The sequence below is a fragment of the Schistocerca piceifrons genome, chromosome 10 (genome assembly GCF_021461385.2).
Source record: "Schistocerca piceifrons isolate TAMUIC-IGC-003096 chromosome 10, iqSchPice1.1, whole genome shotgun sequence".
Lineage (NCBI taxonomy): Eukaryota > Metazoa > Arthropoda > Insecta > Orthoptera > Acrididae > Schistocerca > Schistocerca piceifrons.
The window spans coordinates 117,997,251-118,014,157 of record NC_060147.1 but is presented as its reverse complement, the minus strand read 5'-3'; the positions used below and the strand labels follow the sequence as shown (position 1 = coordinate 118,014,157).

At 38.9% G+C, this 16,907-nt stretch overlaps 1 protein-coding gene across 1 annotated transcript in view; it reads right to left on the bottom strand.

Moving 5' to 3' along the window:
- Positions 1 to 7,907: 7,907 nt before the first annotated feature.
- The window catches only part of LOC124718879 (CDK5 regulatory subunit-associated protein 3), a 65,289-nt gene continuing 56,289 nt past the window's right edge, over positions 7,908 to 16,907 (bottom strand). The window contains exon 10 of the mRNA XM_047244516.1: positions 7,908 to 8,033. Within this exon, the coding sequence (XP_047100472.1) occupies positions 7,962 to 8,033 (72 nt within the window). The 3' untranslated portion in view covers positions 7,908 to 7,961. The remainder of the gene's footprint in view (positions 8,034 to 16,907) is intronic.

Sequence of the window (16,907 nt, the reverse complement as noted above, 5' to 3'; positions counted from 1 at the left end):
TTAGAAGTGAAGAACCAGGAATTGATCAGCAATGCACAAATATCGGTGGATTGAGACAAGTAGTAGTCCAAGATGTACAGTGGATCTTACACAAATATAATCAACTGATTCACACATTCAAAACAGCACCAGACCAAATGATTTCTGATGACTACAAAGTTATAATTCAAGCCGAAAAAAGACCACCTGAAGGAGACGAACATCAATTAAATGTACCCCAGATAGACGAAGTTGCCATAGTAAATGTGGACAATGAAAACACAAGCCGAGACATAATTGTACAACAAAGAGAAGGACTATGACACACTGCAGAGACACACCATTCATATGATGCCCTCCAATATCTGTTAATATTTCTACACAGAGAGGAAGGATATCATTTTAATTAAATCCAATAAATTGCCAGCGACCATTAAAAACTTGGTTTCAGATAAAGCACAGTGTAAACAGAGTTTGAAAGACTTTTTGATAGGCAACTCTTTCTACTCTATAGATGAATATCTTAACGAGACTGTTAAGCCAGCTTAAGTAAAAATGTCTGTTACATTTCAGTTTTGACAGCACTTGGTCACAACAGTCAAGATTAGGTATTTTGTGTATGATAAATTTATTAATAGTGCATAACAATGTTTCATTCTGACAGCATGTTAATTCTGTAAATATTAGCCGTTCCAGTTTACCACATTGTATTCCTCTATTTTGACAATCTCCTGACAAATGATCAGGGTAGTAAGTATTTTATTCAAATGTTTTGCTTTTGTGTTATACTTTCTGTCATGTTCCACACCCATAAGAATCATCTCATTTTTTGGGTCTATGGAATGAAAACTGAATCAATGTAATCTAATGTAATCTAAACCTGTAACAGGTGTAGAAACAAACAAAAAAGCCACTTTCAAGGAGTTCTGTGCTTACCGCTTAACAATCAGGGACAATGAAACATACAATCACATTCTCAGCACTTGCAGTTTATTCCAACAATTGCTGGTAAGTATGTAAGCAAAAATAGAAGCAGAACAGATGCTTTATATAACAATGAATAAGAAGAAATTACACAAGGAAAACTATCTCCACCTTCGAGACGCAATCATAAATGACAGAGACATTTACAACACTGGAGCAATGGTAATCTTGCCCTCATCATACATAGGAAATCCAAGACACATGCAGGGCTACATTCAAGATGAAATGACCTACATAAGAAAATATGGATGACCTGACATCTTCATAACAGTCACATGCAACTCAGCCTGGCCAGAAATCAAAGAACAACTAAGATGCGGTCAAGCCCCCATGCATCGACACGACATATTAGGCTGAGTTTTCCGAAAAAAACAATTCAGATTTATTGAAGTCATCACAAATTATCACATCTTTGGAATTGTTAGATGCTCGATGTGCACAAACGAATGGCAAAAACAAGTACTAACTCACTCACGTAATCTCATACTGATACACGACAGAAATGGTCCCACAGATATCGACAAAATCACCCAATCCATATTTCCCAATCCACCATGCGAGCCTGGAAAATGTACAAAAAATACCCAAAACTATACTTGGCTGACACACAAACCGGAGTTGATGGCTATTCCAAATACACCCAGATACGGTGGCTTCAGAGCAAAAATACACATACAAGGCAGCAACAAACTGGAAATAGATAGACAGTGGGTAGTACCATATAATACATCACTTTCCAAAATGTTCCAAGCACACACAAACGCAGAATACTGCAAATCAGTGAAATCCATCATATACATCTGCAAGCATGTGAACAAGGGCAATGACATGGCAGTATTTCAAATTGCCAAAAGACAGTGAACAACGAAACAGAAGTGATGAGATCCTCATGTTCCAAAAGGGACAGTAACGAAGCACGTGGCAGAATTTCAGTTTTCCCACACACATATGCTAATCAACTGTGCAACATCTAGCGGTACATTTGGAGAATGGACAGAGAGTTAACTCACAAAAGACTCCACCATAAAAATTTCACATCAGAACAAAACATTAACATCTTTTTACCAACTGTACCAAACAGATCCATTCGTGAAAACATTACTACATGTCGATGTCCCTATGTGCTATACGTGGAACACAACAAGAAAAATCTTTCAACCATGAAAACAAGGCATTCCAATACAAGATCATGCAGGAATCACGAAAACTGGCACACTAGGCTGAGTATACACCGTACATCCAAACAATGCCGAATGTTTCTGTCTCCACATGTTGCTGCAAAAAATATGGGGATCAACAAGTTTCACGGATCTCAAGACTGTTGACAGTTACCTATGCCAGATGCATAGAGAAGCATGTCAATGCTTAGGATTCGTGGAAAATGACAACCACTGGTAATTAACACAACAGGAAGCCTCACTCACAGTCTTGGTTGAACAAATGAGAGGTTTATTCACCATAATTCAAACAATACGTAACCCATTGAATTCAAAACAGCCATGGGACTCCTCCAAAGAGTATGAGTGGACGCACCAAGCAGCCCTAATTAATCCATTGTCAGCAAAAATATGAGCTGAACAACACATCACACTTGCACTGGCATCATCGAGCATTGCATGGACACTTATGGAAGGAGGATGAACTGCCCATTCTGTCTTACAACTATATAGCCAAAGAACAATTCCCGGTATATAAAATCTCAAGAGCATCTGGATGGGGTGAACTTCTAAAGCTACCTAAAATTATCTTCTGGGACGAATGCCAAATTGCACATAAAAATCACCCGAAGCTACGGACAGAACATTACAAGACTTGCGAGGAAACTCTGAAGTGATTGGAGGAGCTCTACTCACAGTTTTAGGAGATTTTCGACAAACGCTTCCAGTTATGCCCACGTCATCGCTGGTAGATGAGATCAATACATGCTTAAAAAAAGTCACATCTCTGGCTACACATACAAATATTGCGACTAACAAAAAATATAAGAGTTGAACTATCAAAAGACAAAAAAACAGCACATTTTCCTCAACAACTTTTACTAATATCCTATTGACCAGATGAGCGGCCTCACGAAACTCAACAATGATTTCTGCAACTTAGCCCCTGCTGAAAATGAACTCATTGACCAAGCGATCCAAACATTGTTCACAACTGTAACAATCTGGACTGTCTACTTGAAGGGCAATTCTGGCAACTAAAAATAGTATTGTCGATGATACCAACTTTAATAATCAAAATAAAATTCCCAGTGAAGCAGAATATACAAATCGATCAAACTTCCCCACAGAATTTCTAAACTCTTTGTGAGTATCAGGAACACCATTACTCTGTCTTTGACTTAAAACTGGATCTTCAATCATATTACTTAGAAATCTCAGCTCACCAAAACTATGTAATGGAACAAGGATGATTGTCAAACAGCTATCAAATAACGTCATACAAGCCGAACTTATGACTGGTAAGTACAAAGGACACACATTATTTATCCCCAGATTACCACTGATCTCTACTTAACTGCCATTCCAATTTAGAAGACTGAAATTTCAAATCAAATTAGCCTACAGTTTTACAGTTACGAAAGTGCTATGTACCCGGGATAACAAAATGAAAAACGTAGTTTATAAACTAATACAGTAAATAGTTGGAATATGTTTTCAATAATTTTTTTTACCTCTTGTACTTTAGAAAAATATTGTAACTATTTACAATACTTGGTAAACAAATTTTTTACCTTTTATACTTTAAAGTTCATCCTTTTATTCCAACTACCACACAATATCATATCAACTCTGAGAGTGAAGCCGGGTACCCGAACTAGTAGTGGATAAATGTGATTGCATGCATGAGATACAAGAAGTTAAGTTTCTTTCCTTTTTAAAAATAAAGTGATCAGTTAATCTTAAAGCATTATATACAAATCATTTTGGATATCTGCCACCAGCCATCACAACCTCTCCCCTTCCTTGTTTGTGTTTGTGCTGACTCTCACGGTAGCTGACACAACACTATCAAACGTAAGCAAAGCCATGACTAGGGTACAGTTCACATTTCCATTAGTATGACTCTCATACAGCGTGTTAGCAAAGGAGTCCCTGATTTTAAAATCCGATATCTCGACAAATAAGATTGATACAAGTGTTCCACAAAAGGTATGTTTATTGTGAAAGCTGTGAGAATGTTGTGCAGAAGTTTCCAAGTACTTTGACAATCTGCTAATAGATGGCACTGCACTCTGTGCAGCTCATACAATATCAGTGTGAATAATTAAACTTGTCCTTTGTAAGCAGTCTTTGCAATCAGATTGCAATCAGATCACAATCTTCCCAAAATATCCACCATTTGCAGTATGGAGGTGCTGAACAATAACAATGAAATTAGCCATCACATCCTGTAGTGTCTCAACAAAAATGGATTCAGATGCCACGCAGATTGACAACTCGTGCTCGTCCAGCATGGCGAGATGGTTCCAGTAGACAGTGTCTTTCAATGTGGTCCACAAAAAGTAGTCACGAGAAGTCATATCCGGCAAATATGGAGGCCAATCCATTGCTGCAGCAGTAAATTTGGAATAATCCAACGCAATGATTTTTCCCAACGTATTCATCAAAAAAGGGAAACAGTTGTTTGGTGCGATGTAGTCTGGCTCTGTATTGCACGAACCACTCGGTGCCTGGTAGATCCTCCAGTGCTAGATGCGTGGCAAGAAATTGTTCCAAAACTGCAATGTAGTGTTCACAAGTGAAAATGGGCTAATAATGACTCTGCTGAATACTGCAGCCCAAACAGAAACTTTGGAAGAATATAGAGGTTTCGCTTCACACAAATGGGGATTTTCGAAACCCCAAAATCGGAAGTTTTGTTTATTCATGACTCCACTCAGGTGGATGTGTGCTTCTTCTGTGACCCAGATGTAGCCAACATCAAATCCTTCATTATTAATGATTGTGAGCCGACCGTGCTGCACGGAGATATCCTCCCTGGTCCCCAGCAACCGACCGACTCCCTGCTGGTCTGTGCAACTGCTGCTCCGTCGCAACTGCACTGCTGGTGCGTTTCTGACTCACTTCCAGATACACGATGGCAGAAATACTGGCTCGGACACAACCATGCAGAGGAAACACGCCCACTGGCTAAACGACATCCCTGCAGCAGGAAAGGATTGACCCAAGTTCCACAAGATGGTAATTGAAGGGGGTCAGAAGAGCTCGGAGAATCAGTTACACGTCAGCCGCTGAGACGACCGACCTCTCAGAGCCAGTACGCCGACGACATTTAAAATAACTTGTCAAAGGAAATCATGCCAACTACACACACAAAACCTCACTTGCACGAAGGTGCGTGTGCGGGCCCACACACACACACACACACACACACACACACACACACACACACACACACACAGCCGACTCATGAATGATCGGCGAGTCAAAATACGTCTTCCATTAGGACGACCGACAGACGATCAACCAAGACCGTGGCCCGGCTCAAGCTATGCATGGCAGCAATGGTCAGGCGAACCATGTTGATGCAGAGCTGACTGTTGCTCCAACCCGACTGCATGGGTTCATTGCTCACAATGCTGGTTCACTGGTTCACCTACGTCGTACATGTATGGCCTGGTGGCTTTGGATTTTGAATGGAACATCTGTAGGTACTGGTTTAGTATTTTCTGTGAGCTTGAATGCTTCAAACCAATCTCTGCTGTAATTCTTCAGACAGATTTCTTTGGATTTTGCTTAGTAATTCTACATCTACATCTACACCTACATTTATACTCCGCAAGCCACCCAAAGGTGTGAGGCGGAGGGCATTTTACGTGCCACTGTCATTACCTCCCTTTCCTGTTCCAGTCGCGTATGGTTCGCGGGAAGTTGGCTTACAAAACTCTCGTTCGACCTATACTTGAGTATTGCTCATCAGTGTGGGATCCGTACCAGATCGGGTTGACAGAGGAGATAGAGAAGATCCAAAGAAGAGCGGCGCATTTCGTCACAGGGTTATTTGGTAACCGTGATAGCGTTACGGAGATGTTTAATAAACTCAAGTGGCAGACTCTGCAAGAGAGGCGCTCTGCATCGCGGTGTAGATTGCTCGCCAGGTTTCGAGAGGGTGCGTTTCTGGATGAGGTATCGAATATATTGCTTCCCCCTACTTATACCTCCCGAGGAGATCACGAATGTAACCAGAAACCTTGGCGACCTTTCCAGGAGTAACAACATTTTTCCTGGGGCCAACATTTCCCGATATATCGTCAGCCTCGCTGCCTATCCATTGAACTTTGGTGAAGAGCTTGAGAATGATTTTTGCATTGGGTACTTTTGGAATATTAAATCCTGTTTCAAAACTGTACATTGTTGTCATAGGAATGTGTTCTAACCTGTGGCATTCCAGCGTCATCAAAACATATTGCTCAATGGAATACATTATTTCAACCTCTTCCTTCGGCACGCAAAACTTCTTTCACGTTTCAACAGTGGAACTGGTCACTCTGAGCTGTGCACACTGTTTCGTAGGCACTACATATTGTGAACACAGCAGCATCTGTTAGCAGATTTTTGAACTATTTCCAAACTTTTGTACTTCTCTGTAAAATTCGTACAGCTTTCACTATAAACATAGCATCCATTCCATTTGTCTATCGATCTTAGTTTTTGAGATATTTAATTTTGAAATTAGGGACTCCTCTCCTGGACACCCTGTATCTAGTGCTCAAAGTGTTAACCTTGAGTTCTGATACATGCCGTAAAGAAATTCTGGGTGCACAATACTTCTTCATTTGCCTTTCGCACGTTAAGTTTATCACACAATGGAAAATCCAGGATAGAATGTAACAATATTATGAAAAAGGAAGTTGCTACTCGCCATATAGTGGAGATGCTGAGTCGCAGATAGACACAACAAAAAGACTCTCACATTCGGCCATTAAGGCCTTCATCAACAATAGACACACACACACACACACACACACACACACACACACACACACACACACACACACAGAGAGAGAGAGAGAGAGAGAGAGAGAGAGAGAGAGAGAGAGAGAGAGAGAGTCGTCTGATTGAATTTTATGAGTTGATTTTTCAATATAGTGCTGTGATTAGTCTCTTGAACTGTTTGTCCTTATACTTTATAACATATATTTACGAAATTATTATTAATTATATTTGTTACCTTTTACTTATCATTTACAGGCCATCCATCCATTTCAATAGTGATGTTATCTCGTCCTGTGGCTGATTGTCCTATGTTTATGGTGTGATGATGATGATGATGATGAGGTTCCACACTCCGAGGAGCATAGGGGACGATGCGGGCGACCCGCACCGCTGATTAGGCAAAGTCCTAGCGGAGGTGGTTTGCCATTGCCTTCCTCCGACTGTAATGGGGATGAATGGTGATGATGAAGATGACACAACAACACCCATTCATCTCGAGGCAGGGAAAATCCCTGATCCCACCAGGAATCGAACCTGGGACCCCATGCATGGGAAGCGCAAGACCACAAGCTGCGGACATGTTTATGGTGCATTGTATGTAAAATTCAGTTAAGTGCAAAGACTACTTATGCATTAACTGACACAGGTAGAAGGACTGGTGGTGCACCCTTTTAACAATAATTTGTACAATATTCATACAGTTCTGCAAGAACATCTAATCTTTTTAAAGTATTAAAGTTAGGTACTTGGAGGCAACAACTTAAATGTTAGGAGAAAGTCCAGTTACAATTGTGTAGTAACTTGCTGTGCATATCCAAGAAGTAAAAATGTATGTCACTATAGTCACATTACAAGACTATTTAGTGCAAGTGTAAATGTCAGTGTTGTGTGTCTTGAAATGAGCACATTCAAAGGAAGTAATTGTGGATGTCTTCTGCTTAAAATTCTTCTGATTAATTTAAGTGTACTCTCAACAGCATGGTGTTCATCTGAAGAATACTCAAAAAGTAGGACAAAAATATATTTATCTTTATTGTATTTTGTTCCTTTAATAAGTATAGGTTATAGAAGGTTCACTCCACCCATTATGTTGACTCGGCGATTGTTGTAACGTTTTGAAATGTCTTGCTGGATCTGCAACAGAAGAACAGTCTTTGTGAGACTTTGTTGATTTTGTAAAGGCAAAAGGAAAAATAGCAGTTACCACAATAACGTAATACAGAATTAGAATTGATATTTCTCCTCAAAAAATCAGCATAACACTTCCATAACGTATGTTCAAAACTAAACTACTAGCTTAGTCATTATCCCATTTCTATAGTTTATTATTAGGTCCTTCTTCAATAATATATGATGCAGACTTAATATTCCTTAACGCAATGTGTGGAGGAAATCATTTCTACAGTTTGTACTTTGCATTCTTTATGTTTTTTGTTTGCGTTAGAAACTACGGTCTTATCCAAAAGACCTGAGTGGACCCAATCTTTCATATGTTGGCTGAATGTGTTAACCTTGTAACTGCTCTGGACATGTTAACATGTGTGCCTTTGGACCTGTCCCTGTGTGCTCTGAACGTGTTTACATCCACCACCAGTCCTACCTGGTACTCTGAAAGTGTCTACACGTAGACTCATTCAGAGTACCAGGTAGAAGTACTGGTGGTGGGTGTAAACACATTCAGAGCACACAGGGACAGGTACAATGGCGTGCGTGTTAACACATCCAGAGCAGTTAAAAGGTTAAAAAAGTGTCTGCACTCAGCTCTTGAAGATGGTAATCATAGACTGAAATTTATTACCTGTTGCACATGGTGGTAAGAAACAGTCTGAAAAGCTTGTAAGGATGTTGCAGGACGGGTTGTGCTGAAAAGTAATTGTTTATAAAAAAATTCAATACTTGTGCCATTTTGAAGGTAATTAGTGTTGAAGCTAGCCAATGAATCCATTGTGCACAAATTGAAAAACTACACTGAGAAAATGCCAATTACAGTGACAAAACAAAAATGGTGGAAAATCAAAAAGTATTAATCTGTTCATGAAAAATGACTTTCGCATTCTACTAATCTGATCTGGCTGCTTGTTAGTGCCTTATAACACTAAATCTTGTGATTACATTCCACAGTCTCATGTACAAATACGGCCCACTGAAACATAAAGAATTTAAAATCCTGCAACTTAGTCGCACTGAAATACGCAGTCAACCAGGAAACCATTTATGTCTTTGTATCAATTATGGACCACGACCTTATACAGGTTGGTCAGAAACAGTCTGAAGAGCTTGTATGAGTGTGCAAAGTAGCTTGTGCTGAAAAATAACTGTTAAGGAAAAAAATTCAATATGTTGTACAGTTTCCGAATTAATTAGCATCAAAATTAGCCAATTAGGCCTTTGCGTATACAAATTCAAGCAGCATGCCAGAAACAATGTCACCAAACATGATTGTTTGGTTTCCTAAAACAGAACAAGAGAGCGATACAAAATTTGGACACGGGATGGTAGTAAGGATCGAACCCAAGCCAGAGGCTGAGCCGTCTCATGCACTATCATCTGCACTATATGTATCATCATTTAACATTTTTACCATACCAAAAATCTTGAAAAGCTCCCGACTGATTTACTTCAAATTTATACGCAATATTCTAATACATATTCAGTCAGACATAGGCTATATACAGGGTCTCGCACAAGAAAGTTGATGTGTCAAAATAAAATAGAGGTTGAAGTCTATCGACAGAATCTTTATTCATTACTGAAACAAACAGTTTTCAAATTTATTTCTTAAAAATTATTTCATTAAAATGCAATCCAGTATGCCTGTGCCACTCATTTAAACATTAAACACAATTTTGCATAACAGCTTCGCATGTAGACACCGGGATGGCTGCCACTTCGCTACACGTATCTCCTTTCAATTGTTCTAGAGAATTTCGGTTACTGATATGAACTTTAGATTTGAAATACACCCATAAGAAAATATCCATGGGGCTGAAATCTGTGCTGCATGGGGGCTAATTTATGTCCCCCCTCTTGGAGATCGATTTGCCGGGGAAAATATCACAAACTCGCTGTATAGCTGCATTGGATGTTTGTACTGTGGCTCTTTCTTGCTGAAACCATGTTCTTTGGTAATAACTAGAAAAGTTTTGTAACTCAGACACCAAAAATGCATTTAACATCATCACATAGCATTCCAAATTCACTGTAACTAAACGACCACTTTCATCCTCTAAAAATTGTGCGCCAATTATTTCTCAAGTGAACATCGCAGCCCATACAGTAACTTTTGGGAATTAAGGGGTTCATTGCACTCCAGTAGTGGTAATTGCTTACTGACATTACTTTTCAGGTCAAAATGAGCCTCGTCAGAAAACAAGATGCAGTTAAATGAATGGTAATCACTCAGTCACATCATTAATGAACTGAAGCCTATATCTGGCATCCTGGGGCTTTATTTCTTGCACAAGTTGGATTTTTAAGGGTGCAGTTTAAGGTCCTTTTGCAGAATTTGGTGCAGTGATGATTATGTAAATTTAAAGAACTTGCACGCTCGTGAATGGAGAGGTTAGGATCATTACGAGCAGACTGATTTACACTCACCACGGATTTGCCTACTCTTGATGACCCACATCGCCTGCATTTCACTTTGGCCAGTACTGAACTGGTCTACTCAAACATTTTGATCCCTTTCCAGCTAAGGGGCATATTTCACCCAGAGCATCATTTAAATTGTGCTGTCCATGATCACTGCAAAATTTCCTCTGTTTACAGTTGTCGAATCACCATTTTTATAAAATTCTCAAACACACAATGCACGGTCTGCTTCCAAGAAGCACTCTATACTGATTGAATTCCTAAAGGCCAAGCAGGTTATGAATGTACTTCCCACTCTCCTCTGATTTATTGTGCATGTGCAGAGAGCTTTTAAAATATAAAATTTCTTTTAAGACGTCCTGCATCTCTTTAAACACCAGTGTATAGGTTTTCTGTTAAAACCATCTGTGAGGAAAAAAATACTGTTCCATGCTGTATTGTAAAAATGTGCAGTTTGTTTATTTATCAAGTCAATTTTAACTACAATAGCACGGCATTTAAACCATTAGACAAATTGCTTTTCCCAAATACTGAGTGGTCAGAAACAGTCTGAAAAGCTTGTAAGGGTAATGCAGGGAGACTGTGCTGAGAAATAATTGCTAAAAAAAAGATTGGTTATGTTGTGCCATTTCCGAGTTATTTAGCACTGAAGTTAAGCAATTAAGCAGTCGAGCACAAAAAATCCAGCAGCTGGCCAGAGACAGTATCACCAATCTTATTCTTTGTTTGGTCTCCTCAAACTGAATAGACATAGCTTTTGCTCACCTACCTTAAGTTTATCACTTCTGAAAAAGGCACATTTAACTGGTAATGAGCATTTGACCAAATGGTAACTCGTGAACCTGCAGATGACAGTGCATTACCACATTTAAGCACACATGATTGCTTGAATTTGTACAAGCAATGACGTGACTGGTTAACTCCAATGTTAAGAACTTGGGAACGGTACAACACATTGAATTTTTTTAATATTTCTCAGCAGAAACTTCCCTGCAGCAGCCTTAAAAGCTTATCAGACTGTTTGTGACTGCCCCATATTTTCTTTCTCCTTATATATAGTTTTAAACAAAAATTGTGTACACAATTAAGTGATGTTTTGTTTCCTTCCTTGCAGTCAGTTTTAACAGGAAACATGAAAGTTGTGTTTAGGATTTGATTAGAATACTACTACAAAATATGAATCATTCAAAACTTTATAACCCTATCCATTTGCAGATTAAAACTATGTGAAATGCTGTCATAGAAGCTACTATCCTCCATCCAACAGCAGGAGAAGTCTCTCTCATACTCTATATACCAATGATTCCAACCTATTTACTAATTCATTTTAAGTGACACCAATTTCCAATCAAGAAACTGTTGGCAATAACAATAAACAAGGCTCAAGGTAAGAGAGAGAAGGAAGAGGATAGAGTGTGGGGTGAAGAAAATGGACATAGAGAGGGGGACGGCAGAGATAGAGAGAGATAAGGAGTTGGAGTTGCAGGATAGAGAGAGGGAGGGGGGGGGGGAGGGGAAGGAGGAGGAGGAACAGATGTACAAATAGAGGGGGAAGGAGGAGATGGGCAGAGAGAAGAGGGAGACTATGATGTATATCCAATTTCACACATACTTAGCAATTACCAGTTTGCTTCTCCATAATAAAGTAATGTCTGAAAATAGCTGCAGAAATATTAAATCAAGTATTAATAAGATTTCAAAGTAGTGCAAAGATTGGCAACTTGCTTTGAAATCCAGAAATATAAAACTGTGCACTTCACAGAAAAAATAGTATTCTGTAACTACAACATCAGTGTTCACAAATACAATTGGTCAACTCATAAAATTACCCACATGTGACACTTTGTAGGGATATGAAATGAAACAATCACATACACTCAGTTTTAGGTAAGGCATGTGGCAGACCTTGGCTCGTTAGCAGAATACTGTGGAAATGCAATCAGTGTATGACACAGACCGCTTACAAATCACTTGTGTGTCCCACCTTACAATACTGCTCAAGTGTTTTGGATCCATACCAAATAGGAGTAACAAGGATCATTGATTGTACACACAGAAAGACAGCATATATATGGTCACAGGTTTGTCTGCAAATGTTGAAAAAACTGGACTGGCTCCCAATGATAGCTGCAAATTATCCTGAGACAGTCTAAGAATAAAATTTTAAGAATGAGTATTAAGTGAAGAGCCTATAAATATCCCTCCATCCCCTATGTATTACTCCTATAGGAACTATTAAAACAAAATTAGATTAATTATGGCACACACACACACACACACACACACACACACACACACACACACACACACACACACACACACACACACACACACACACACACAGAGGCAACTGAGGAATTAATCTTCCTGTGTTCCATATGCAAATGGAGTGAGAAGAAATCCTAGCATGTGGTTTCATGCTAGGTGTGCAATGCATCTTGGCAATGGTTTGCAAAGTATGTACTATATTTATCAAACTATAAGAGTGCCATGAATATACAACAATCCACCTCCTTTTTTTAAGAGGCTTCTTGAGAAAATTTTATTTTTAATATATTCTAACTAATCAAAAGTACAAACTTTTATTGATGTAAAACATCTGCCTAAAAAATAAACATTATACTTGTCCTAAACTTATGATATTTACCGATCTTATACATTTTGATAATAAAAAGAGAAATAAAATAAAAAAATAGAAATAAAATAAACAAAGAGAAATGGTTTATGTTAACTTTTATCTTCACATCCTCTTCTGATTACCATAGAAGCCAGTCATCTGTGGTATCACTATTTTTAACCCCGTGGTGAACATGGTTAATAATAATCATCACCACCACCAGTATCATCATTATCTCGAATGATAGTTTCACCTAACCATAAAAGAGGCAATGTATTTCTATACACCAGCAGCAATGAAATTTATAATCTTGGGTATCACAAATATTTGGCCCTTTTGAATAGGATGCAATTTCTGAGGTTGTCATTATGTTGGAACCTCAGAAGACAGCTGGTTTTTGAGAGTACATAATGAAATTCGCACCTATGTTGGCATTTGAATAACACATTATACCTTTTTCTCCTGTTTCCAAACACGTTGTCTGCCCACTGCTCTCTCCCACTGGTTGCACAGAACCAGCAGCTGACACATCCCATTTCATTTCCATCACATTTCACAGTGAGTGTTGAAAACATTGCTGCTTGAAACACATAAGTACACCACTGGCCACTATCGAGACTTTTACCTTCTCCTGCAGAAATATAAATTATTGTTGACTACTTTTCAAATTTTAATGTCAATTTAATTTCAGCAACAAATGGATTCAAGCAAACTGCAGTTTAAATGTGGTAAACGTCCATAAAAAGCCAAGGAATATAGTATTTATTCCCATGTTATACGGTTGGCAGCACGACGAAATTTGCTGCTTGCGAAACTTCCAAATTCTTCAAAATAAATTTGAATGCAACCTCAGCTGGCAGAGTTTCATCTGTACATGTAAGATGACAACTATCTACCTTACTAAGCAACAAAATGGAGCCCAGAACAATTTTGTAGGTTGCCTATCTAACAACTTCCTTGGGGGGAAAAAATTCAATTCAATATCTCATGTAAAAATTGACTGAATCTAAAAATTTAAAATGCTATCATAATCTGCTTATTAAGAGACATTATATTATATTAAAAGTTTAACACAGTAAGACTAGTGTTACAGTTAAAACCATGTTTCTGTCTTGAGGCAACACAGCTGTCTGCCCACAAACACTTTATGCATCCAGTATTTCAAAATGAGAACGCTTAGTGGGTTCCAACAAACTTCATATGCAATTTCAAACCTTATGAAACTTTTTCTTGCTTCCATCCCCCTCCTAAAGCCCCCCCCCCTTCCCCCCCCCCCCCCCCCCCCCCACACACACCAAAAAATGGGGTGATAAAAAAAAAGTGTATCACTTACTAGATTTTCACTGTTCATGAAGTTAACTTCAACATCATGCATGACGTTTTAATTTATTACATTTTTAGTACTTCCTCTATCCACAACACGATTTGCAAACAGCATCGACATATGCTACTGAATGTACCTTGCACAATTATATCGTTGTGTGATTCATAGTTCAGGAGTTACGGTGTCATAAACTTGAGATGTATAAATAACTTTTCTTTGCATAAAATGGAGTGTAAATAATGCACACGAATTCATCCAGTGTTTCATAACAACAGCACATAGCAACTTCCAAAAAACTTTAGGCATAATTTCAACCCTTTCTACACTTTCTCACTTAAATGCTTAACATCCAATATTTAACACATGAACTCATATTACAGTGGTCATACATCTGAAACTTGGAAGTCTGATTCTTCACAGCATCAGGGTGTTAGCAATTTAAGCCAATACACTACATAAAGACACTGACCTCAGCAGCAACAGTTTAATCTGCAAATGTAGACCACCCTGCATTTCTCAAATGACAAGATTGGGAAAAAACATTGTATTATAACCAGGTTAATATGGTATGTAGATATATAACTGGAAGACTCAGCTGGATTGGGCGGGAGGGGGGCAATGTATATCCTGCAAGAGCTGCGCACAAAATCCAGGACTGTCTGCTATTAGTGATTGTTAAATATATCATACTTTGCAGAAACATGAATAATAATGAATCTTTTGTGAAATTGTTACTTTCTTTCCTTAAAAATACAAGAAATCTGCAGACATGTACAGGTGTGTCACTATAGCTAGTACACAGTGCTTGGTACCACCAGGAGTAAGACAACAGTATCACAAAAAGTTATTGAAATGTGTAAACTCATCAACCTAAGTGCAAGTTACATCTTGCTTACATAGGTCTGATGGAACCCATAGTATCATCGTCCTCATCATCATCATCATCATCATCACCACCACCAGCACCACCACCATTGTCTATACCATTATCATTATCTTTTAGGTTTAGCCTTGTGGACCTGAAGATAAGAAACCTCGCACACCTCAGTGAGCTGTTCGTTGACACTTGGGCTTCCAACAGCTGTGAGCCAACTTGCCTTAGGAGGGGATACAACAGCGTTACGACACCCTTCCCAAGCATATCAGCGCTTGCATCCAGGTCAGAGGGGTGCAACCTCACACTGATAAATGGGCTCATAAGCCAAGTTCTTTGTAAATGAATGAGTGAAGCAGATAACAACCACCTTAAACATGCTAAACAAAGGGTTGAGCACTTCCTGTTGCCTTAATGTATTAGCACTAGTATTTGTCTCAATCTGACATAACTCCAGAATGAATGAGGCTACAGGGGTTGCACAAAAATATGTAAACAGCATGAGAAATGTATGCCTGAACATGAGTGCAGATAATAGCCAAACAGACAACACGTCTGAAATGTCCTCAATATGCTGTAAGTGCCAGTCATAGTCAGGACAGAGTTCTGTATAACTTTGAGTGTTTCAAACATGGGCACATTGTTGGTGTTCTTAAGGTGGGTACTTCAGTAACTGAGGTAGCTGAAGTGCTCGGTATTTCGAGAGACACCGTATCAAAGATTTATACCGGGAATAGGAAAAGCAGAAAAACACTATCGGGTAAGTCACAGCAAGGACGAAAATGTGTGTCAAGTGAATATCACAGACGGTCAACTGAAACGACTGTGACACAAAATTAGAGTACGACTCCTGCAAGCATCACTGCAGAATTTAATGTAACACTTGTGAGCCCTGTCAGCACCGAAACAACATCGAGGGAGGTCCACGAGGACAGACTCGCAGGGCTAGCCAGAATTACAAAAGCACTCATCAGTGATCCAAATGCCTGTAACAGGAAAGTGGTATCAAAGGCATAAAACCTGGACTATGAAGCAATAGATGAATGTCATTCCATCAGATGAGTCTTATTTCACACTGTTTCCAACTTCTGGTTGAATTTACGTTCCGGGACTAAAACGTGACAGGGGTTCGGTGACGATTTGGGCACCCACATCGTGGTATTCCACCAACCCCACAGTTACCCTGCAAGGTCACATTACTGCCATGGATTATGCAATCATTTTGGCTGATCAGGTGTGTCTCGTGGTAAAACGTTTGTTAAAATCATACAGGACCTGTATCTATCCATTATCAGGTGACGGTAAGGTGTTTTGAATGCCAATGGATATTCAACACTGTATTAGTCATGGTAATGTGTCATGTTTTTGATGTTTCCGTATTTTTGTCCAGCCCGTGTATGCTCAAATGAAAGAGACCAATGTTTTACGCATATAACTTTCTACCTCTTCGATATATCACACGATGCCTATTCCAATGGAAAATTACATGTTGCACCCCTGAATGCAACTTCAAATCTTGGAGGAAACTTGAAGGTTTTGTAAATTCATCAACTAAGTTCTACGTAATTTCGTAACGGCTAAAAGCAATTAGCATTGCTCACT